Genomic DNA, 22,811 nt, shown 5'->3' with positions numbered 1-22,811 from the left:
GGCTAGTTTTTTGTATTTTTCAGTACAGACGGGGTTTCACCATGTTAGCCAGGATGGTCTCGATCTCCTGACCTTGTGATCCACCCGTCTCGGCCTCCCAAAGTGCTAGGATTACATGCTTGAGCCACCGCGCCCGGCCAGTTTCACTTTTCTTAAGGGAACTTCAGATAGATGAGTTTTGTCTGTAAATCTCTTCCTGGCTCTTCTCTACAAAGCAATCTCTTGTCCAAAAGCGGAAAATGGTCTCAGAATAGTACAAAACTTTATGAAGAAAATAATTGAAAATGATCAGTCATCACATTTAAAAGATGAATGTGGGTGTGCAGGGACGAGTGCCTTCCTACTCACTCAGATCGCTCAGGTTCACTGAGAGCTCACTGTGGCCACTGACTCAACAAATAGTTCTGGGGGACCCCCATTAGCAGGATGTATTCTGTTCTGAGGTTGAGCAGATTAGAATTGCCCAGGTCAATTAGGCACATGTGTGGGACATTAAAGGCAAAAATACAAAGCTCTTACCACCTTCTGTGTTGTAGGGAAAAAAACCAAGAAATTCAAGTCAAGGGAATTGTGATGGAATAAATATTTGTGTCTCCTCCAAATTCATATGTGAAGCCCTAACCTCCATCGTGATGGTAGCAGGAGATGGGACTCTTGAGTTGTAATGAAGGTGAGATGAGGTCATGAGGGTGGGGCACTGGATTGATGGGATGAACATGCTTTTAGTAAATGAGATATCACAGATATCGATCTCTCTCTCCACCACGTAGGCACACAGCAAGAAGGCAGCTGTCTGCAAGCCGGGAAGAAACACCTCACCAAAACTTAACCATGCTGGCACCCTGAACTCAGACACTCAGTATCCAGAACTGTGAGAAAATAAATGTCTGTTGTTTAAGTCACGTGGTCTGTGGTATTTTGTTATGGAAGGCTGACTGAGCAGACTAATGCAAGGATGATTTTGTATTCTGACTCTGTCATGTGTGACTTTGAGCAATTATTCAACTTCGCTGAGCTTGCAGTTTTCATAGCTGCAAAAGGGAGATAGTAACAGTTTTCTTATAGGAATTAGTAGGGCTGATGTAGTCATCAAGTGTGCTGAACAAATGTGTATTCCTTCTTTTACCTTCTTTCCCTTTTTTGTAGCTAGATATTACACTCATTTGGCTCCGACTTACCCATATGCAACTTGACTTTTCATAGCCTCTATCTGTCTTTGCTTTATGATAGATATTTTGAAATTGCTGCTTAATGCTTCAAATAACTAAATCATTGCTATATATATATATTTTGCTTCTTAACATTTTTATTAATTTTTACAAATTTAACTGGCAAAGACAGTGCTTATCCAGCATGTACAACATGAAGATTTGATATACGTAATCATGTAATGGTTTCCATGGTCAAATTAACACATCCATTGCCACCCCTCCATACATTAGATTCCCAGAACTTGCTCATCCTATAACTGACACTTTCTACCCTTTTACCAACATCTCCCCATCCTGCCCCCTAATGCCCTGAAGCCCCTGGTAAAGGGGATTTTTACAGTGTACACTGTACCCAATGCATAGTCTTTTATCCCTCACTCACCTCCTAGCTTTTCCCCAGAAAGTTCAGCAAGTCCATTGTATCACTCTTTTTTTTTTTTTTTTTTTTTTGAGACGGAGTCTCGCTCTGTCACCCAGGCTGGAGTGCAGTGGTGCGATCTCAGCTCACTGCAAGCTCCGCCTCCTGGGTTCACGCCATTCTCCTGCCTCAGCCTCCCGAGTAGCTGGGACTACAGGCGCCCACCACCACGCCCAGCTAATTTTTTGTATTTTTAGTAGAGACGGGGTTTCGCCATGTTAGTCAGGATGGTCTCGATCTCCTGACCTCATGATCCGCCCACCTTGGCCTCCCAAAGTGCTGGGATTACAGGCGTGAGCCACCGTGTCTGGCCGCATTGTATCACTCTTAAGCCTTTGCAGTCTCATAGCTTAGCTCCCACTTATAAGTGAGAACATGTAATATTTGATTTTCCATTCTTGAGTTACTTCACTTAGATTAATGGCCTCCCTCTCCACCTAAGTTATTGCAAAAGACATTATTTTGTTCCGTTTTATGAGTGAGTAGTATTCCATGATGCATATATACCACACTTTATCCACTCATTGGTCAATGGGCACTTAGGTGGGTTTCATATCTTTGCTATTGCAAATTGTGCTGCTATAAACATGCACATGCATGTGTCTTTTTCATATAATGACTTATTTTCCTTTGGGTAGATGCCCAGGAGTAGGATTGCTGGATTGAATGGTAGTTCTACTTTTAGTTCTTTAAGGGATCTCTATACTGTTTTCATAGTTGTTGTACTAATTTACAACTGTTACAGCAGTGTAACAGTGTTCCCTTTTCACCACACCCATCCCAACATCTATTGTTTTTGGATTTCTTAATTATGGTATGGCTATATTTTTATTACAGTATCACGTATTTCAGGTCCACCCTCCCTCTCTGCTTCCCTCTGTCCCTTCCTTCTTCTCTCCCTCCTTCACTTTTTATTAGTCATTTACTCGTTTCCCATTTCCCTGAATGAAAGTGATTCATAAAATCAGCCTCTCCAGGAGATGCTGCTTTCAATCCATTTACATAGCATTTCCTTAGTGTGGCCCTAAATAGTTGTGCAGGTCACATGCTGTGCCCTTTGGGGAGGTATGAAATGAATAAGGCTCCTCTGAGCCTTTAGATATTTCTATTGTGGAGGTGGGGGTGAGTGGCACATAAATTTTTTTTTTTTTTGAGACGGAGTCTCACTCTGTTGCTCAGGCTGGAGGGCAGTGGCGCGATCTTGGCTCACAGCAACCTCTGTCTCCTGGGTTCAAGTGATTCTCCTGCCTCGGCCTCCTGAGTAGCTGGGGTTACAGGTGCGCACCACCAAGCCCAGCTAATTTTTGTATTTTTAGTAGAGATGGGGTTTTACCATGTTGGTCAGGCTGGTCTCGAACTCCTGATCTTGTGATCCACCCATCTCGGCCTCCCAGAGTGCTGGGATTACAGGCGTGAGCCACTGCACCCGGCCAGGACATACATTTAAATAAGTATAACACAAGGATCCCCTAGAAGGTGGGCTCCTGGGGGTAGGGTGCTTGCTTCTCTAGTTCACTGCCACAGTCCTAGCCGATCCCAGTGCCTAGAGCGTAAGAGCAGCTTCCCAAGGATTTGTGAGCTGCATTCATAACTCAGTGTACAAAGTGATAAAATCCTCAAAAGAAACTCAAGGGGAGCATGAAAAGAATGAGTAGAATTTGGCAGGACCACACCAGAGACAACTTCACAGAGGCGCTTACTGCAGCTGGACTTGAAAGAATGAGGACAATTCCAAAACAGAGCTGCAGGGAGAGGAGGGAATCTTGCAATGTTTTAAAAAATAAAACAAAAGGCAGGAAGAACAAATGTCAGTAATTAGAGCTTTAAATTAAGGAGATGAGAGGACAAGGGAAGAGATATTGAGCTAGTGCACGTATTTCCAAATGTATATGGAGGAAAAAAAGGTACCACCATGATGGACAAAAATGATCGAACTTACTACTTTACCAGAGCTCCAAGATCGATAATTTTGACTGTCTCTGCTCATTACAGGGAACATAATACTGGGAAGACCAAAATAAAAAGCTAATTTAAATATCCTAGCACAGGATTGAAATACATTCAAGTCATTTCCAAAGAGTCTTTCTGGGTGGTGAGAAGGTTGGTAGAGATGTTACGTATTAAAAAATAGGGTCAGAAGTGGAAGAGACCAGAGGTCATCTAGAACAATTCCTACATACAACGGACTAGACTAGGAAACTGAGGCACTGAGATATTTGCCTAAGGACAAATAGCTACAGAGTGGTAATATTGGGACTAGAATCCAATGCTCTGATTCTTGTGTTTCACATTAACTGTGGATCATAAACATATGATTTCTAGAACACTGGATCCCTGGCTAAACCAATGTGCCAGACACATTGTTGCCAAATTTATAGGGCGTGGAGCTTTACTGTATTATTTTAAGGAATTACTGAGTTATAAGAGTTACTTTTTAAAAAGTATTGTGTTTATGACATGATTGGTCACATTTATGTATTTGGTGTAAAGTCCTTGGTTAGGAACAAAATCTCCAATTGCTTTGGGAAAACATATTCCATTTTATAATGTGGTTTCTATAAACATACTTAATTTAAAAACGGGGAATGATCTATAATGAATAAATATCAAGTAAGCAGTGTAAAGAGTAAGTGGGCTACAGGGGCTTAGGGAAGTGGAGGGACAGAGATTGGGGGAGTAGCTAGAGATGGCAATGGTACCCTCACATACGTCTGAGGCTGCAGCATGGATTCACAGAAGTGTAGACGTCCCAGTGCAAACCATGAGCAGGAGAAAAGGTGGGCTGTGTTCAAACGGTGGTGGACCCTGACAGATGAACTAACAGTTTGGCTATGGGAAAAGGTATGGTATTCTTATCCTTTGGTAGAACAAAGGCCCAAGATACTGGAAAGATAAAGAGTTTAGGTGAAGACAAAGAGTGGTTTTCCTGTTCTGCGGGAACACCTGTGCCACGAAACCACCACAGACGTGGTGAGTATAATTTGCGGCAAGATACCTTTTTTTTCTCAGCCCTCAACTGTTCGAGGGAACACATTCTGCAAAGTTCTCCAGCTTCCTGTCGGGGGGCTCTGCTAGGCCTATGGGCTGTACTATTTCTAAGACATGGTGAATCCAGACAGGTTCAGCCCTGTGTTTTCTTTTTTTTTTTTTTTGAGATGGAGTCTCACTCTGTTGCCCAGGCTGGAGTGCATTTGCACAGTCTTGGCTCACCGCAACCTCTGCCTCCCAGGTTCAAGGGATTCTCCTGCCTTGGCCTCCCAAGTGGCTGAGATTACAGGCGCGGGTTACCATGCCCAGCTAATTTTGGTATTTTTAGTAGAGATGGGGTTTCACCGTGTTAGCCAGGTTGGTTTCGATCTCCTGACCTTGTGATCCGCCCACCTTGGCCTCCCAAAGTGCTGGGATTACAGGCATGAGCCACTGTGCCTGGCCTTAGCCCTATGTTTTCAAGAGGGATGGGGGCCAGGTAGGTCACAGAGAAAACGCAAGATGAGAAAACATCATTTCCACTAGGTTCCAGAAAAAGCACCAATGTCCAAGAGGATATGGAAATGAGAACGTCTCAGCAGCTCAGAAATATCAGGTTGTTAGGCATCAGAGGATAAGAAGGAAGAGGTTTCTACATAAAAACAGAAAGGCCTTTGATTCTTATTTATTTATTTATTTATTATTATTATTATTATTATTATTAAGAGAGACAAAGTCTTACCAAGTTGCCCAGGCTGGTCGGTCTTGAACTCCTGGGCTCAAGTGATCCTCCTGCCTTGGCCTCCCAAACCGCTGGGATTACAGGCCTGAGCCACTATGCCCAGCCAGGTCTTTGATTCTTAAGAACAGTCACAGGGATCTCAATAGTGGGCACACTGGGCAAGCCAGGAAAATCAGCCTGCGGAAGGCCCCAGCAATAATCTGACTTTGCACTGGAGGCTCTGGCCTCCCGAATTATCTCTAAAATGGGCACAGCCTGCCCTAATACCTGAGTTGGAAACTACCTGAGAATAGGAAGGCCATGGAGTCACTCCTGTCTGGTGCAAAGGGGCCAGTGTGAGCTCTGTGCAAAATCAGGGATGACTCAACTCACCACATCCTTCCTGTCCAGCACCTCCAGGATGTTGCTCAGAAGCTGTGAGCTTGCCTCGTGGTCAGGCTTGCTGGAGTTGTCATCTAACTGGCCACTGAGCTGGTCTGTCAGCAGCGGCAGCAGCACTTCTCTGCACTCTGAGAAGGAAAACACAAACAGCTCACACACAGCAGTGCCACCTCCTGAACTGCCTGTCTTCTTCCTGCAACTCTCTCCAGTACCAGTAGCTCTAAGCTCTGCAATCAGCCCTGCAGGAATGCAGCCCCTCCAGCTCACCCAGGAACACCTGGTTTTAGGTGTGGAACTCTACTCTTGTTCAGTTTGCAGATGAACGAATTAAAAAAAAAAAAAAAGAACTTCACCTTTGCAACTGGATTATACAAACTAAGAAAATGACCCTTCCCACAGGTAAAGGTGGGAACTTAGCAAAATGTTTAAATTATTTAACAATTTCTCTAGCTTTTAAAAATGCCAACCTAATACATGAAATTGAGGTCATATGAAACAAATAAAACCAAACAAGTTATAGATTGTTTTTTTCAAAATTTTTTTCACCTAATGGAGAAAATGTACTGAAAGAAGTTCCTATAAATACTAAGCTTCCCTAGTACATTTCAATGACATTCTGCTCATGTCTGTGCAGGCGTGTGGAATTCAGAAAGTAAGATATGACATATTATGTCTTCTGAGATCTTTGCTATTGTAACACATTTTATAATGAATTCAGGTACTCTGAATGCTACAGAAATGACTGTTAACAGTGATCACACTCTAATTAGAACTATCAACTGCATGCTTGCTCTTCTGCTCAAACACCTTATCCTTACTATCTCAATTACCTTTTCTGTATCCTTAAAAAGTTATCAAAGCATATTAAAATGTTTAGTAATAATTTACTTTGGTAATAAATGTTTTCTACTTAAGAGCATTCACTAGCTTTTGGCAGGCATTACCTCTACCTCCAATTGTGTCTTAGGAACATTTGCAATTTCTAAGTGCAAATTCACAGGGTCAGAAAATATCAGAGCCCAAGGAGGCTACTGATATGATCTAGTTCAAGTCCTTCCTTCCACAGAACTGGAAGCTGAGACTTGTAGAAGGCCACTCATTTGTCCAGTTACATAACTAGCCAGGGACAAGGCCAGGAAGGATCTCCCACCAATGATCCACTCAATTCCAATGTTGAGGAGTCCTGCTGGTCTTCAGATCTCCAGGCAATATACATATAACATGAGGTCATCCTCTGTGAGCCCCTGACCATGGAGACCAAAAGAAGTCTCCGCAGCTGCCTCACTCTAGCAAGTCTGGAGTTTATTGGGAAGGCCCAGGTGCTGGACCTCCTGTTTAATACCAGCTTTAGGACAGAACTACTTGGTGGCTATTTCCTAGACTCTACTTACAAAGTGAAAAGTATTTTATCAGTGTAAGAGTTTTTTCCCTCCATGCCCCATTCCTCTCCCAGCAGAATACTAGTAATCTGGCTTCCACCAGCCTACCCCCTAAAGAAAAGGCTTGGCCAGGTGCGGTGGCTCACGCCTAAAATCCCAGCACTTTGGGAGGCCAAGGCAGGTGGATCGCCTGAGGTCAGGAGTTTAAGACCAGTTGGCCAACACGGTGAAACCCTGGCTCTACTAAAATTACAAAAAAAAAAATTAGCCGGATGTGGTGGCACACACCTGTAGTCCGAGCTACTTGGGAGGCTGAGGCAGGAGAATCGCTTGAACCAGGGAAGTAGAGGTTGCAGTGACCCAAGATTGTGCCACTGCACTCCAGCCTGGGCAACAGAGCGAGACTCCATCTCAAAAAAAAAGAAAGAAAAGGCTTGCTTTATCATGTTTGCCAATTTCCCTGGTGTACCTGGTGTAAATCCTTCCACCATGGTCAGTTTCCAGCTACTAATGTGATATCACTGAACATGGGGTTGAGAAGGGATGCATGTAACCAGTTCTCCTGTGGGATCCAGCACATTGCTGCTTCCCTATCCCCTGGTTTTTAAGGTCATGCAATAAGTACAGGTTAAAGAAGAATTTCTTTTAAAAGGGTCATCTTTTTCCTACTTGCTTGTTACTTCCTGAGGTTCCTGTTTTAAAGACAAAATTCTCTAATTAATGAATCTCTTGCAGATTGTTCTAATTAAAGATTAAAGAACACATGATTTTGCTCTTTTAGGAACTGTTGGAAATACTGAGCTTACTTTAGAATCTCCTTAAAACTGCTCTCCGAGGAGGTCCTTACATACCAGCAAACAACTGGCAAGGATACTAATGACATTTTTTCTTTTTCTTTTTTCTTTTTTTTTTTTTGAGATGGAGTCTTGCTCTGTTGCCCAGGCTGGAGTGCAGTGGGCTGGATCGCAGCTCACTGCAAGCTCCACCTCCCGGGTTTACGCCATTCTCCTGCCTCAGCCTCCCGAGTAGCTGGGACTACAGGTGCCCGCCATCTCGCCCGGCTAGTTTTTTTTTTGTATTTTTTTAGTAGAGACGGGGTTTCACCGTGTTAGCCAGGATGGTCTCGATCTCCTGACCTTCTGATCCACCCGCCTCGGCCTCCCAAAGTGCTGGGATTACAGGCTTGAGCCACTGGGCCCGGCCAACATTTTTTAAAAAGAAAAGTCAAGTGCTGACTGGCATGGTGGCTCACACCTGTCATCCCAGCACTCTGGGAGGCCGAGTTGGGCAGATCACTTGAGGTCAGGAGTTTGAGGCCGGCCTGGCCAACATGGTAAAACCCCATCTTTACCAAAAATATTAAAAAAAAAAAAAAATAGCTGGGTGTGGTGGTGTGCATCTGTAATCCCAGCTACTCAGGAAGCTGAGGCAGGAGAATCACTTGAACCTGGGAGGGGGAGGATGCAGTGAGCCGAGATGGCGCCACTACACTCCAGCGTAGGCAAGAGAGAGAGACTCCATCTTAAAAGAAAAAAAAAAAATAAAGCTCAAGTGTTAGCTGCAGAAATGGGGCTGGCATTTCAGCACACAGCAGTTTGTTTTAATCCTTTGAGATGGAGTCGTGCTCTGTCACCCAGGCTGGAGTGCAATGGTATGATCTTGGCTCACTGTGACCTCACGCAGCAATTTTTAAAAGAGACTTACCTGACTGTCGAAAAAGAGCACTCTCTACTACCTTGGTCATGCAGTTAAGTTTCTGCCGAACCAGCTGGTTGTCAGGAATGCTTTGAATGAATTTGCAGAAGAGCACACTGGAAGAGAAACCACAGGGTTAGGAGTGTCTTCGTTCTGCCAAGTTGAAGGCATCATTATAAACTTTTCTCCTCCACTCTGAGCTTTGGGCATGGAGAGATTTACATGGAAAACTACAAAATGACCTGAGAGTTTACGACATGGCAGCAAGGGAGACTTTATCCTCACTTACTGGAGGGCTCTGCCTTAGAGCTGAGTATTTACATTGCCAAAGAACACCCTTGTCCATCATTGCTCTCCAGTCTCGCCCTTGTGAAAATGGCTTTCTTGGCTAACTCCACTCTCATGTTGATTGCAGTCTGACTTTGCACTGCTGGGATACGTAGGGGTAGGGCTGGAAGTAAGTCATTATACACTATTTTTTGTAGTCGATTTCATGTCTGCACGTCTTGTTTTCCCAGAGAAAGTGCAAACCTCTCTCAGGGCAGGTTTTGGTTGCTCTTTTGCATCTTCCACAGAACTGAGTACCAAAAGGTATTCAGTTAATACTTCTTAGAAAAATAAAAGCCAGATGTAGCAGCCCAGGCTCCAGCCAAGCAGGGAAGCTGTTTCTCTGTTAGAGTTAAGGAACAAAATTTTGTTTGGCTATTTACCTGAGCTCAACAGGATCAAACACAAGTTTGACGTCATTAATTATGCTAGGAAGGTACTTCAAAGCTGCCCCCTGTAAGAAAAACACCAAAGGCAAATTCAGTTGCCAGGCAAGACAAATACAACATTTACTGCTTCATCCCAGGAAGAAAAGGTTATGCTTGGAACTTAAATAGGGAACTGCATACAGATGCCCTTACAATAAAAAGGAAAGCTGGCATTGCTCTACACGATCTCCTAAAATGCTTTTCCTGAAGATGCAAGGGGATACAGCTTTCTGGTTTCTATTGCCAGCAGGCTCTGTCCACTTGGAGTTCATTTCTCTGCCTAAGTAGGTGGTTAAATTCTTTTTTTTTTTTTTTTTGAGACGGAGTCTCGCTCTGTCGCCCAGGCAGGAGTACAGTGGCGCCATCTTGGCTCACTGCAAGCTCCGCCTCCCGGGTTCACGCCATTCTCCTGCCTCGGCCTCCTGAGTAGCTGGGAATACAGACACCTGCCATCATGCCCAGCTAATTTTTTTGTATTTTTAGTAGAGACAGGGTTTCACCATGTTAGCCACGATGATCTCGATCTCCTGACCTCGTGATCCGCCCGCCTCGGCCACCCAAAGTGCTGGGATTACAGGCGTGAGCGACCGCGCCCGGCCAGGAGGTGGTTAAATTCTTGAAGTCTCTCTCACAACGTGGCCATAAAGAGCAAAAAATAAATATTAATAGTAAAGTTCACATTTGAGTTTTCAGGGATTATGTATTTCATATATTTTTTAAATTATGATAACAAAGATGGTGACTTTACACTTCCAGGTAAAATGAGGGACAAAAAATTTAAAAAATTGTCACCCATAGTAGCATTGGGATCAGTTTGCTGAAATTATGGGGTCAAACAGAGCTCACAATGGCCTTTCAAGGGATGTCTAATTAGGTAGCATGTCCTTGGCAAACTGACATTTGAAAATACAAGCATCTGTAGAAGTTAAAATGGGCTTGTTTTTTTCCCTTTATTTTCTGTAAATCATACTAAAATTCATAAGCTATCCAGGAACCATGATTTATTCTGTTTCTCCCCCATGATATGGCCAATTCGAACTGGTCCCAAAACATCGTTACCACAGCCTAAGAAGAGTTACCCATGATGACGCCAGGCTGACCTTGATTTTGACGGCTTCCTCCAGAGGCCTGTCCATCAGCATATTGAAAGCAAGAAATAACTGGCGGATTGAATCATTAAACTCATCTCCATCTTTGCTCTGGCCATAAAATCTTAACAGGAAAAAGAGAAAAGCAGTTGGACTTTCTATTGTTAAAAGAAATTTTAAAATAGATTTGTTGCCTCCCCGACTTCTCCTTCACTGTATCCCCCTAATCATTCTGACTCACCTAATCAAGCCCCAGTCATCTGAAGTTTCGGGCAATGGGTTAGAGAAGCTGCTCAACCCAGAAAGGCTCTGATCCCCAGCCCAGCCTACAAAACCATTTGTTCCAGTCTAGCCACTGAACTGCCCATGCTGATGCTGGCCTGCTCTATCACAAGGGCCTTCCAGGACAAGACCCTGTAGTCTTCACTGATACGTGCTTGCCTTCATTGAAGTACTATACATGTCTTCAAAAGATCTGTCCGTCAACTCAAAAGTGGGTTCTTTCTCTTAAGTAGAAATCAGGAGATATTTGAGCACTTTCCAAGAAACACAAAAGTCCCAAATGAAAGTGCATATGCACATATAATAGGTGGTAATTTCACCACTAACTGGTCAAGAATAGGATGGCTTGAATTCAGAATGTCATGCACACACTCAAACACACACATATGTTTAAATTCGTCTCCTCCATTCACCTATACCCACAGTACCCAAAGAATGTGAACTTCACTGAGATAGTTAATCAGAGGGTTAATGGTAATTCTCAATTCATCCATTTTACAGAACTAGAAAAGAACTTTATTTGCAATTTAGTCCCCAAAGTATCTAAAAATTAACACACCTACAACAGAACTCACTTGATTTCCCTGCTCAACTCTAAGTATTCCAAATGTCAGCAAATAGCACCACCTCGAACCTAGATCCACCCCAAACCTAGATGTTATCTATGCTTCTTCCCTTTCTCTCATCGCCCCATCAAACCCAACAGGAAATCCTACGAGCTCGAATCAGTCCATTCTCTCCCTCTGCCTCTGAGATGGGGCTAGAGTATCTCACACTTGAACCACAATGGCCTCTTAAAAGTGGTCACTGGCTTCTACCTTTAGCCTTCGATAATCCATTTTCCATGTGGGAGATGAGATAATCATTTAAAACATAAGCCAGATTTTATTACTTCTCTAGTCGTCCCCCAGTGGCTTCCCACTACACCTGGAATAAAATCCAAGCTCCTCACTATGGCCTACAAGGCCCCACATCATTTATTATTTGTTGGCCACTCCCGCTCTCTCTCCTGACACTGGATTCTCGTTACTCCTCACGCATCCACACTTGGTGCCCCATAGGTCCCTGCCTGGGGCAGGTCCTGCTTCCACTAACCCTTTCCTGACATCTCTGGAGGCCGCTTCTTCATCTTTCAGTCTTAGCTCACATGATACTACCTCCTCCGCCACTCAGTTCAGCTCAGGCAGCCTTCTCTGTTGGCTCCACCACTCCAACACCGCCCTCATTTACAGGGTGATTTCTTTACTCCTTGCCTCCCTGAACTCCATGGAACACACACACGCCATCAAAGTGGGAGCCTGGTCACATATGCTACAAAAGCCCTGCACCAATGCAGAACACTTGGCACTCTATGTGGGTGACTTAATTTTTTTTTTTTTAAGTACTAATGATAGGGAGCTGAGGGATTAAGATCAAGCTTCTCAACATCCTATTTGGGGCAATTTACAATTTCTTCTTGGTGTTTTGCTGATTGAGGTGAACTCCAGCCAGGTAATGAGCTCATAAGAGAGATTTAAGCTCTGATGAAGGCAACAGGAGGACCGGGGACCAGGTGACATTCCACTGCAGCCTCCAGACATGGCCAGTGCACTGAAGTGGTCATTAAATCTAAGCAACCAGAGGACGCACATTGCCAGTCTCTTCCCCAGCTCAGGTTCTTCTTTAATAACATATAAGGGAAAAGCAACCACACGCAGGCCATCACAGATGAGGTGCAACGAAGCAACTCTCCTAGTCAATTTCATGGGTCCTCTGTCGCCCTAATCTTTCATTTCCCACACTCACCATCCTTTACTGTCCTATCTGGTATCTAGAATGAGGACTCTGATGTGCTTTGACAAATGAGGAGGAAATGAACTAGTGAACCATCCATAAGAAAATACATTTTAATTTCACATTCAGGTTTTCTTTCTGTAGTTTAAAGGTGATACTGATTTTTGGACATCAGGGTTTACTATATAAACAAACTTTTGGGTAAGAGGATGTTCCGTTGGTAGAACACTCCATGCCCCAACCATTCTCAATATATGGAAATGTACCGTAACTGGAAAATATAATGAACCAACTTTAAAAGAAGACCTTCTTTCTTTTTTTTTTGAGATGGAGTCTTGCTGTGTCACCCAGGCTGGAGTGCAATGGTGCAATCTCGGCTCACTACAACCTCTGCCTCTTGGGTTCAAGTGATTCTCCTGTCTCAGCCTCCCGAGTAGCGGGGACTACAGGTGCCCACCACCACACCTGGCTAATTTTTGTATTTTTAGTAGAGACGGGGTTTCACCATATTGGCCAGGCTGTCTCGAACTCCTGACCTTGTGATCCACCCACCTCGGCCTCCCAAAGTGCTGGGATTACAGGCATGAGCCACCATGCCCTGCCAAAAGAAGACCTTCTGAAAAGAAAGCAAATCCAGAGACTGTGCATACATTATGTGTGCGGAAAATACTGCTCACTTCCATCTGGGAAGGTGGAATGGTCATTCAGCCAGATGGGTTTTAAAGTCATTAAACATTTTTAAAAAACAATTAGAAAAGTATATATTCATTTAAAAATCAAAAAGAATACTAAAAAAGCAAATAAAAATATAATAATAAATATAACTAAAATGCTAAAAGAATAAAAATATAAAGAATGAAAAAAATTACAAGCCTGTCACCCGAAGTTTTTGCACTATTGATATTTCAGACTGGGCATGGTGGCTCACGCCTGTAATTCCAGCACTTTGGGAGGCGGAGATGTGCAGGTCCCTTGAGCCCAGGAGTTTGAGACCAGACTGGGTGACACACAGAGACCCTGTCTGTACATAAAATATAAAAATTAGCTGGGTGTGGTGGTGCACACCTTTGGTCCCAGCTACTTGGGGGGCTGAGGTGGAAGGATTGCTTGAGCCTGGGAAGCAAAGTGCAGTGACCTGAGATCGTGCCACTGCACTCTCGCCTGGGCGACAGAGCCAGACCCTGTTTCAAAAACAAAAACAAAAAACCCTAAAAAACTCTAAAGAAACAACAACACAAAAACCACTTTAGCATGTTATCTATCCAGTCTTCTTCACTATACATAGTTCAAATCTGTATTATTTTAAAAGGAAGATCATACTGTACTCATGCTTTACACATTTGTTTTATCATTTAAGAATCTATCGGGCCAGGAGCAGTGGCTCACGTCTGTAATCCCAGCACTTTGGGAGGCCGAGGTGGGGGGATCATGAGGTCAGGAGATGGAGACCATCCTGGCTAACAGGTGAAACCCCATCTCGAAAAAATTAGCTGGCCATGGTGGTATGCGCCTATAGTCCCAGCTACTCGGGAGGCTGCAGCAGGAGAATCGCTTGAACCTGTGAGGTGGAGGTGGAGGTTGCAGTGAGCCGAGATCACACCACTGCACTCCAGCCTGGGGGACAGAGTGAGACCCTGTCTCAAAAAAAAAAAAAAAAAAAAGAATCTATCATGGTCCTCTTTCCTCATTAACATACCCTACATTTGAAATGACTGAATGTACATACTTGCACGTTCATTTTTGTCATATCTGATAGATTTTTTTTTGTGAAGTATTACTGGACAAATGTGACACTTTTTCCTTTCCTTAAATTTTTTCTTTTTTGTTTTTATTCATACTGTCTATTTCTATCCTGAAGAATTTATATCTCCATTAGCATCAAAATTGAAATACAGGGCCAATTTTTGCCCAATATCATCAAAGGACAAAGATTTTTAATCTTTTTCAAATGTATAGGTAAAAGATGGTGTGTGTGCATGTGTGTGTATCAAAATTCTTTTGATAGTATGAAATTTTTTTTAATGTATTGACCATTTAAATTTTTCTTTTGTAAATTACCGTTTTTGTTTTCTATTTTGGCAATTTATCATTCTTTTATTGATTTATAAAAGCTTTAACTGAGAAAAGCTATTAACCTTTCATCTGTACTATATGCAACCTTTTTGCAGGTTGTTTGCCTTTAATTTTATTTTTTTCAATAAACAAAGTTTCTTTTAAAAATACATATGCTTAAATCTACAAACCTTTTATTTTTTCCTTAGAAACACATTTTAACAGTTGGGAAATACGGCTATTTCTGAAGGGCAGGAAAGTCACTGGGGTTGTGAGTGTTCCCTGCAAAGGTACGTGCTCTTTTGTGGTTTCTTCTATTTTTGATGGAACTGTTATGCTAGAAAACCAAACGGGGAATAATCCTATCTTTAGTGCTTAGCTGCCCAGGTAGCTAAGCACAGTGTCAACAAGGAAACACTCATCTCAGGAAACATCTCCCCCGAGATGACTGCTTCTTCTGCTAGTGACAGCAGATCATGATCCTAGATTTGCACACCCAATATTGTCATGAAGTCATCAGCTGTATTAGGTACAATCTTGCCAGAGGAACCTGCTTCCCCAAATCCTGAGGTCATTACTGCCCCAGAATTTTGCTGAACTTCTCAAGAGTCTTCTCCAACAGAGACATAGCCCACCTCCATCTTCAGCCCTGCAGCTCTGAAATAAGGCAATTCTAAGAGCTAACTGCTCACAGAGCTGAACACCAGTGTGCAGAGTCAGGGAAAAACTACACAGAGTGACGGCTGATAATCTAAACATCTTCACTGCAGTTAATATTACCTCAAGTAGAGCACTCGAGATTGGATGATGAATCTAAACAAGTACTTCAAGGCTTTCAACGCAGCAAAAAGCAATTCAGTCTTGCTGGAGTCATCCGCATTAGCCACGTAGAAGTTCAGTACCTTGGAGAGTTTCCTTAAAAGAATGAGAAAGAAAAATGAAGCTGATGAGCAACAGGATACTCTGAGGCTTGGGTAACTTATCTAAGAGGGGAACGTGGCATGCTGGAAGTAGAAGTCATAACTAATTATATCTTCTAGAATATGCCCTGAACAGCAAAATTAACTCTTTTCCAATTAAGTTTCCTCATCTGCCATCTAGGTTTGGAACTACCCTTCTGCTGAGAAATACTAGAAAAGGTTTCTTTCCCTTTGTGGGATTAAACAGGAGGGTTATGAAATGAAATGGTTGAAGTGACCCAAATTGCTAGGATATTTTAATCTCTTGTATGCAATTCTGACATCTTCAGATGCTCCCATAAAGGAGGGATTATGCCTGCCTACAGGAGTTGACTTAAAAGAAGCCTAATTCCTTTTATTCTGCCCCAATCCCTTGGGATCCATCAATATGGAGCCTGATAGAAACTTCATGGAGTGAAGAAAAAGGAGCTCAGCCTGACTCTCCAGAACATTCATGGTTCTAAGCATTCAACAGATAAAACTGTTCTGGGGTTTTAGGTTGCTCTTTGTGTCTTTCTAGAGTTTTTGGGCTAGGAATGGCCTTCATTTTGTGCTATCCCTTAGACTTTGGAGGGCACTGATATTTTAATCTTAAACTTTCCTTCTGGGAATCTTTGAGCTTTCCTATAATAATATTATTATTATAATTATGTTATATATATATAGTAACTATAATAACAGTTATTATTATTATTATTTAGAGGGAGTTTCGCTCTGTCGCCCAGGCAGGAGTGCAGTGGCGTGATCTCTGCCTCCCGGGTTCAAGCACCTGGCTTAATTATTATTTTTAAAAAAGGAAACATATAGAATTGATCGAGTCTTGCAAGTAAACCCAGACTACTACCACCTGGAGTGCTGTATTTGGCTCGGTTTGATCACAGTGATGGGATTTCCTCATGTATAGCTACCACCCACCTGGATGTGAGGCTCCTGGGTGGAACAGCCACCGTCACTGGTGTACTTGCTGACAGGTCACTGGGCAGCAATCTACATGATGTGGCCTAAGCCACTGTCATGAGAAGATCATCGACCAATCCAGCTACATTCCTATCACTATTTATCACATTCTGCACAATAACTGGAAGGCAACGGGGTGGGTGTGCCAGGCACATACAGTGCCATGGTGAGCGCTCTGGGGAGGAATATGGAGTGGACTTTAGTTGTTTTCCTTAGTCAGGAGCCCATAAACCAATGATAGAAGGCAGGCTGCACTATGGAAAAGGTAGAGACCACTGCCTCTTATGCAAAAGAAAGCATCTGCGGTACAGGGTTGAGGGCACGACCTTTTCTTCTATCAAACTTGGTCTTGTTTAATTCATGGTTTGATCTCCTTGATTCCCCGGGCCAATCTCACTGACATCCAACCTCTAAGATCCTGAGTTGGGTCATTTGTCATTAATTTTGCTCTTGATTTTTTTTTTTTTTTTTAAATTTTCGTTTTTAGATACAGGGTCTTGCTCTGTCGCTCAGGCTGGAATGTAGTGGCATGATCACAGCTCACCGCAACCTTGACCTCCACAGGTTTAAGCAATCCTCTTGCCTAAGGCTCTCAAGTAGCTAGGACCACAGGTGTGTGCCACCACACCCGGCTAACTTTTTAATTTTTTGTAAAGACAGGTTCTCATTATGTTGCCTAGGCTGGTCTTGAATTCCTGGCCTCAAGTAATCCTCCTGCCTTAGCCCCACAAAGTGCTGGGACTGCAGGTATGAGCAACAATGCCTGGCCTACTCTGGATTCTTAAGGAGATTTCACCTCATCCAGAAGGAAGGCCCTGATCTTAGCCCCCTTTCCACAGTTAGAATATTTAGATGGTTCCCTTTTTCCACCAAGAAGCTTAGAATAGAGTTCTGCCTTACCAGGCACATTTACTGAACACAGGTCCCTCTCATTTCTCAACAATCCAGCCCTAAAAGTACAAATCCAAAGATCCAACAACACACAGTTCCCTCAGATCATACTTACACATATGCCAAAGTGGCACTGAAGTGCTTGTAAATGTAGGTTTCAAGTACAGGATTAAAATGCTGGAACTTGATGTCTCCTATCAGTGAAATAATAAATACCTGCCAAAAGTGAAAAACAGAAATAGCAGCACTGCACAATCCCAAGGATTCTGTCAACAAGCTGGATTTTAACATCTCGGTGCCTTCTTTTCTCCCTGGATCTTTTCTGCTGCATTCCCACTCTACCATTCCAGAGCTGATGTCAAGTGTTGAGGATTGTATTTATTTAACATAAATAGAGAGACTACTACATGTCAGGCACTGTGCTAAATGCTGTGAAGAAACCAATTCAAGCCAGAATCCCTGGCCTCAGGGAGCTGACCAGGTAACTCAAAGACAGGGGAGTCGGTGCCCAGGTAACCTAAGGGGCAGGAGGAAGGAGGTTCTGGAAAGGGGTTTTCTCTAATCCAAGGATGTAGCTAATGAAACATTCCACGACATTTTTCTCCTGGGTACACTATGAGTGCCTCCAATAACAACTTCACCAGAGTGTCATCTCCTAATTACCCCTTGTATATTCCCTTGCACTGCTATCAGGCACATGGCCTAAAATTAACCACACTGCCCTGCTTAAGACAGAGGGGTCAAAAGCAATGGGCATTTGGGATTCCCATCTATGCCCACTGCCAGCTGCTCTGTCCCTCAGGAATCTGTTTCCTTGTCCCACAGCATCCATAACCACCGTCTCTCTCTCCCATAAACCTGAGTCCAACCAGTTGGATCTCAACTAGGTGGTGTTTTCTTTATCTTAAACCGTAGCTTTAATATTCTGATTATTTCTTAAACTGACTAGTTTCTTCAAGCTGGTGAATCCCCTAAAGCTGCAACTGACCTTCCTCCTCAGCTGCGGCATTCAGGAAAAATTCTGTCCTGAACTTTCACCCCACCAAGGTGAAAATGATGCTTGCTTTGGGGCCTTTCAGCTTCTTCCCCTCCACCCTCACCTCTGGCCTTCCCAGATTCTGATATCGCTTATCCCTATTCTGATTTCAATTCTTGCAATGGGTTGAAGGTTTAAGTGCTTTGTGTGACAAACTCAATTGTCTGCTGGGTTGAATATTCTGCCTAATGAGGCTCAGATTCACCTCTGACTTGTGAATTCAGTCTCCCTTGCATAAACACACCAGTGCACACACACACACAACATGTAACAATCCTCCAGACAATGGTAATGTGAGTTAAAATGATTCCTGATTTCCAATAAAAATAAAACATCTTATTTTCTCTAATAAGAAAGAGCATATCAAAAAGTGAGATCTAACAGGAAACAAACAAATAAAGGCCTGAAATATAAGTCATTGTTTCTAATTGTAATTCTAGGAATTCAGCCTAACACAATAACCAGAGAGATGGAAACAAATACTTATGCGAGAAGATATTCACACAATCACTCACAATAGCATAATATTGAAAACTATAAAGTTGCAGCAATAAACACTAGTTAATATGTTTAACTGCTTACCAGTGCATCAAACACAAGGAAGTCATAGGTTTCACTGTCTGACATTTCCATCATTATGTTAAAAAGTGCATCTAGTGTATCTTGCAAAAACTGAAGATAAGAAAAACAGAGAGGTTATTTTGATGCTTTCATAGATACCATAGCAATCTGGGGACTACTAGGTTTAAATCAAAGAGGTTTAAAATAGCATTTTTTTAAAAACTGGCACACTTGTTTAACAACGTAGATAAGTTTTACATTTACAATGAATGGTTTAATTTTAAATGTTGAACCAATTAGGTATAATTGGCATAATAGATATATGTACGTATGTATGTATGTATGTTTTCTAACTATGAATATATAAACATACCTTAACAATCTCTCCTCCATCCACTTCCATTAACTTCTTTAGGTTGTGTTTAATGTTCTGGGAGTTGGAACGCCAATTTAACAAACCTAACAGGTCAACTAGGAAGAACAACCACAAACATTAGACACAGGTGAGACAGAACAACCCAGACCATTTCAGGACATAGCTAAAGACTTCTCTAGAACAGGTAATTGCTCTTAATAGTGTCTAATTCAAGATGCCTATGTATTCTTTTACTATCTCCCATCTAAGTCGGGGAAAACCTTGTGGTCCTCTTTCATTCTTCAAAGAGAAAAAAATTAACTATTAATGCATAAGAACTTAAAAGAATATCTGACTGCAACTAACATTTCTCAAGTAATAACATCATGCTCATTAGAAGTAAAGCTAAAAAGCACGCTTATGTAACCTTCCTACTTTTAATTTGCTGCCTTACTTAACTTGTCCCTTATCACTACCTATGTCTGGGTGGATTCAGAGGGAAAGAAGAAACATAGGTACGTGTGCATCTCTCTCTCTCTCTCTCCATATATATGTGTGTGTGTGTGTGCGCGCGTGCACGTGTACGTGTGTGTGTGTATATATATATACATTAATTTATCTCAACATCATGACCACACAGATTTTATTTTTTCCATCTTTTAGATGAGGAAACCGAGGCTTTGTGAAGTTAAATTACATGTCTTACGAGAGGTAGAAATGGAATTTTATTACATATTTATCTGATTTGAAAAACCAACTCCTTGCTATTCTATCATACTGTTTTCCCCAGAGTTCTTTGAAGAAATAGACAAGCAAATCAGACAGGTGGCTACTTCAAAAAAAAGGTGGAACAGATTCATAGCCCTTAGGATAAGTCTGGGATAAAAATATTAAGGCATTTTTTGACTTACAATGGAGAATTTTGAAACTTTAAGCCACTTACAGCTTTAATAAATGTTGAGCTATTAAAAATGTCAAAGAGGCTGGGCGCAGTAGCTAATGCCTGTAATCCCAACACTTTAGGAAGCTAAGACATGAGGATTACTTGAGTTCAGGAGTTCAAGACCAGCCTGAGCAATATGGAGAGACCCTGTCTCTATTAAGAAATATAAAAGTGTCACAGAGAAACTGCAGTTATCTGGACTGTGACTGTATTACCACCTAGTTTAGTACATCAAGCTACTATTTCTATTCAGAGCATTATCTAGTAAATGTAGCAATACATACTTTTTTTTTTTTTTTGAGAGAGATAAGGTCTTGCTCTGACACCCAGGCTGGGGTGCAGAAGTACAATCTCGCGCAGTGGTGCAATCTCGCAATCTCGGCTCATTGCAACCTCCGCCTCCTGGGATCAAGTATTCCTCTCACCTCAGCCTCCAGAGTAGCTGGGACTACAGGTGCACCACCACACCTGGCTAATTTTGTATTTTTTGTAGAGATGGGCTTTCGCCATGTTGCCCAGGTTGGTCTTGAACTCCTGAGCTTCACGCAAGCCTCCTGCTTTGGCCTCCCAAAGTGCCTCCCAAAGGAATTACAGGTGGGAGCCAGGGCACCTGGCTGTTATTTTTCAATCAATGAATTCGTAGAAATATATAAGTCATTACACATGTGTATTTTTCATAAATAGTCAAAGTGCTTCATGAGGGTGTTTATCAGTTTGCCTATTGTTTAGGCCCAGGGAAACCGCCAAAACCTAATGCCTAAGGATTCCTTGTGTCTACAGAATAAACTTCCAATGCCACACAGAGAATGTAATAAGGCCTCACCTATGTCACTCCAGCACACCCCAACCACCACCATTCTCTTTTACCCTTTAGCAGTCAGAGAAATCCAATCACCACAGCTCAACCATGGCAGGTTCTGAAATATGTGTGTCTTTGTGTATATTCTTCCCTTTGCCAGAAATACTATGTATTTGGTAAGATGTATTTGGTGTCTCCTTGACTCTTCCCATAGTTTTGAGCCATTTGAAGGCAGGAACCATACAGTGTTCATTCTTTTATCTCACCATAATAGTAGACATCTATTAGGTGTTCAATACATGTCTGATGAAGGAATAAATGAATGAATGGAAAGGGAACCAGTAACTCTAACGAAGCTGGTAATACGCTTAACCCAGTCATTAATGTATTCATTCATTCAGCAGGTAATTAACATAGGTGCAGTGCTAGGCCTTCCACTAGGCACCGTCCACTTCCATATTCTCCAGCTCTGACTTTTGCCACAGTCTAGTCAAAGGTGTTGCTCGTTCCATCACTTCACTCATAGCCGCTGGAGGAAAACGATTTAGTCCCTTCACCAGGGGTGAATATTCACCCAGCAGCTTCAGCCCCGACAAAGTACCCAAATATCATCCCAGAGGTTTATTTCCTAGTGATACCCGCATGCCAGATCACGGCTCACATAGGAAAATATTTTGGCATCTGGTGAACTGTTAGGTCTTAGGACCAGGAAAGCAGTGACACAGGGTTACAGAAAGAGCCCCAGGCTTGCTGTGTTTCTAAGATATATACAGGTTTATCCATGTAGCTCTAATTTTTTTTCTTGCCGGGCAGTGTCTATTCAATTGTATGGGTGTACACAATTTGTTTATCCACTCTGCTGCTGATAAACACTTGGGCTGTTTCTAGTTTTTTTCTACCATAAGCAATTCTGCTACGAACATTCTCATTCGTCTCCCGGTATACAGGTAGAGCAGCTTCTCTAGCGTAGAAAACTAAGGTGGGATTTCTGGGGCATCAGGAAGAATATCTTCAGCCATATTAAATATTATCCAAAGTCACTGTTCCCATTTTACATTCTCGTCAGAAATGTGTAAGAATTCTGGATACTTCACATCTTCAGTAATGCTGAGTTCAGTAATGCGAAAGTTACACAAGAATTCACACAGGACACAAGACTTCAATTAGTTCAATTATTAACTACATTAATACTGTAGGCTGTACAATACTGTATACATGAAAATTGCTAAGAGAATAGATTCAAGTGTTCTCACCACTGAAAAATAAGTAAGGTGGCATGCAAAAGTCACCAGCTGCAGGAGATTACTGAACACTTGAAATGTGGCTAGGGCAACTAAGAGACTAATAATTTAATTTATTTATAAAAAATAAAAACAATGCAAAATGAAACAATATACTTTAAGGGACACAGATATGGCAAAACTAATAAAGAGAAACAAGGGCATGAGAATCCCCACATTTAGGGTAGTAATTGCCTTCTACCCTAGGAAGAGAATTTAAGAACACATACTTTTAAAAAGGGAAGTACGACAAAGCTATTCAGACTCAAAAGGTTAAGTCACTGGAG

The 22,811-nt window shown here is 42.2% G+C and overlaps 1 protein-coding gene across 2 annotated transcripts in view; it reads right to left on the bottom strand.

Annotated features, from left to right (window-relative positions):
* DOCK5 (dedicator of cytokinesis 5) overlaps nucleotides 1-22,811 on the bottom strand; it is a 241,877-nt gene that overhangs the window by 65,161 nt on the left and 153,905 nt on the right. For both annotated transcript variants that reach the window (XM_033228969.1, XM_033228960.1), the window contains exons 19-26: nucleotides 19,521-19,618; nucleotides 19,169-19,258; nucleotides 17,666-17,766; nucleotides 15,524-15,658; nucleotides 10,649-10,760; nucleotides 9,504-9,574; nucleotides 8,803-8,909; nucleotides 5,711-5,847 (exon numbers count right to left, since the gene is read on the bottom strand). In XM_033228969.1, the coding sequence (XP_033084860.1) occupies nucleotides 5,711-5,847; nucleotides 8,803-8,909; nucleotides 9,504-9,574; nucleotides 10,649-10,760; nucleotides 15,524-15,658; nucleotides 17,666-17,766; nucleotides 19,169-19,258; nucleotides 19,521-19,618 (851 nt within the window). The remainder of the gene's footprint in view (nucleotides 1-5,710; nucleotides 5,848-8,802; nucleotides 8,910-9,503; nucleotides 9,575-10,648; nucleotides 10,761-15,523; nucleotides 15,659-17,665; nucleotides 17,767-19,168; nucleotides 19,259-19,520; nucleotides 19,619-22,811) is intronic.

The sequence above is a fragment of the Trachypithecus francoisi genome, unplaced genomic scaffold, assembly GCF_009764315.1.
Source record: "Trachypithecus francoisi isolate TF-2019V2 unplaced genomic scaffold, Tfra_2.0 Contig01440, whole genome shotgun sequence".
NCBI lineage: Eukaryota > Metazoa > Chordata > Mammalia > Primates > Cercopithecidae > Trachypithecus > Trachypithecus francoisi.
Note: the sequence above shows the minus strand (reverse complement) of the source record. Positions and strands in the feature narration are given on the sequence as shown.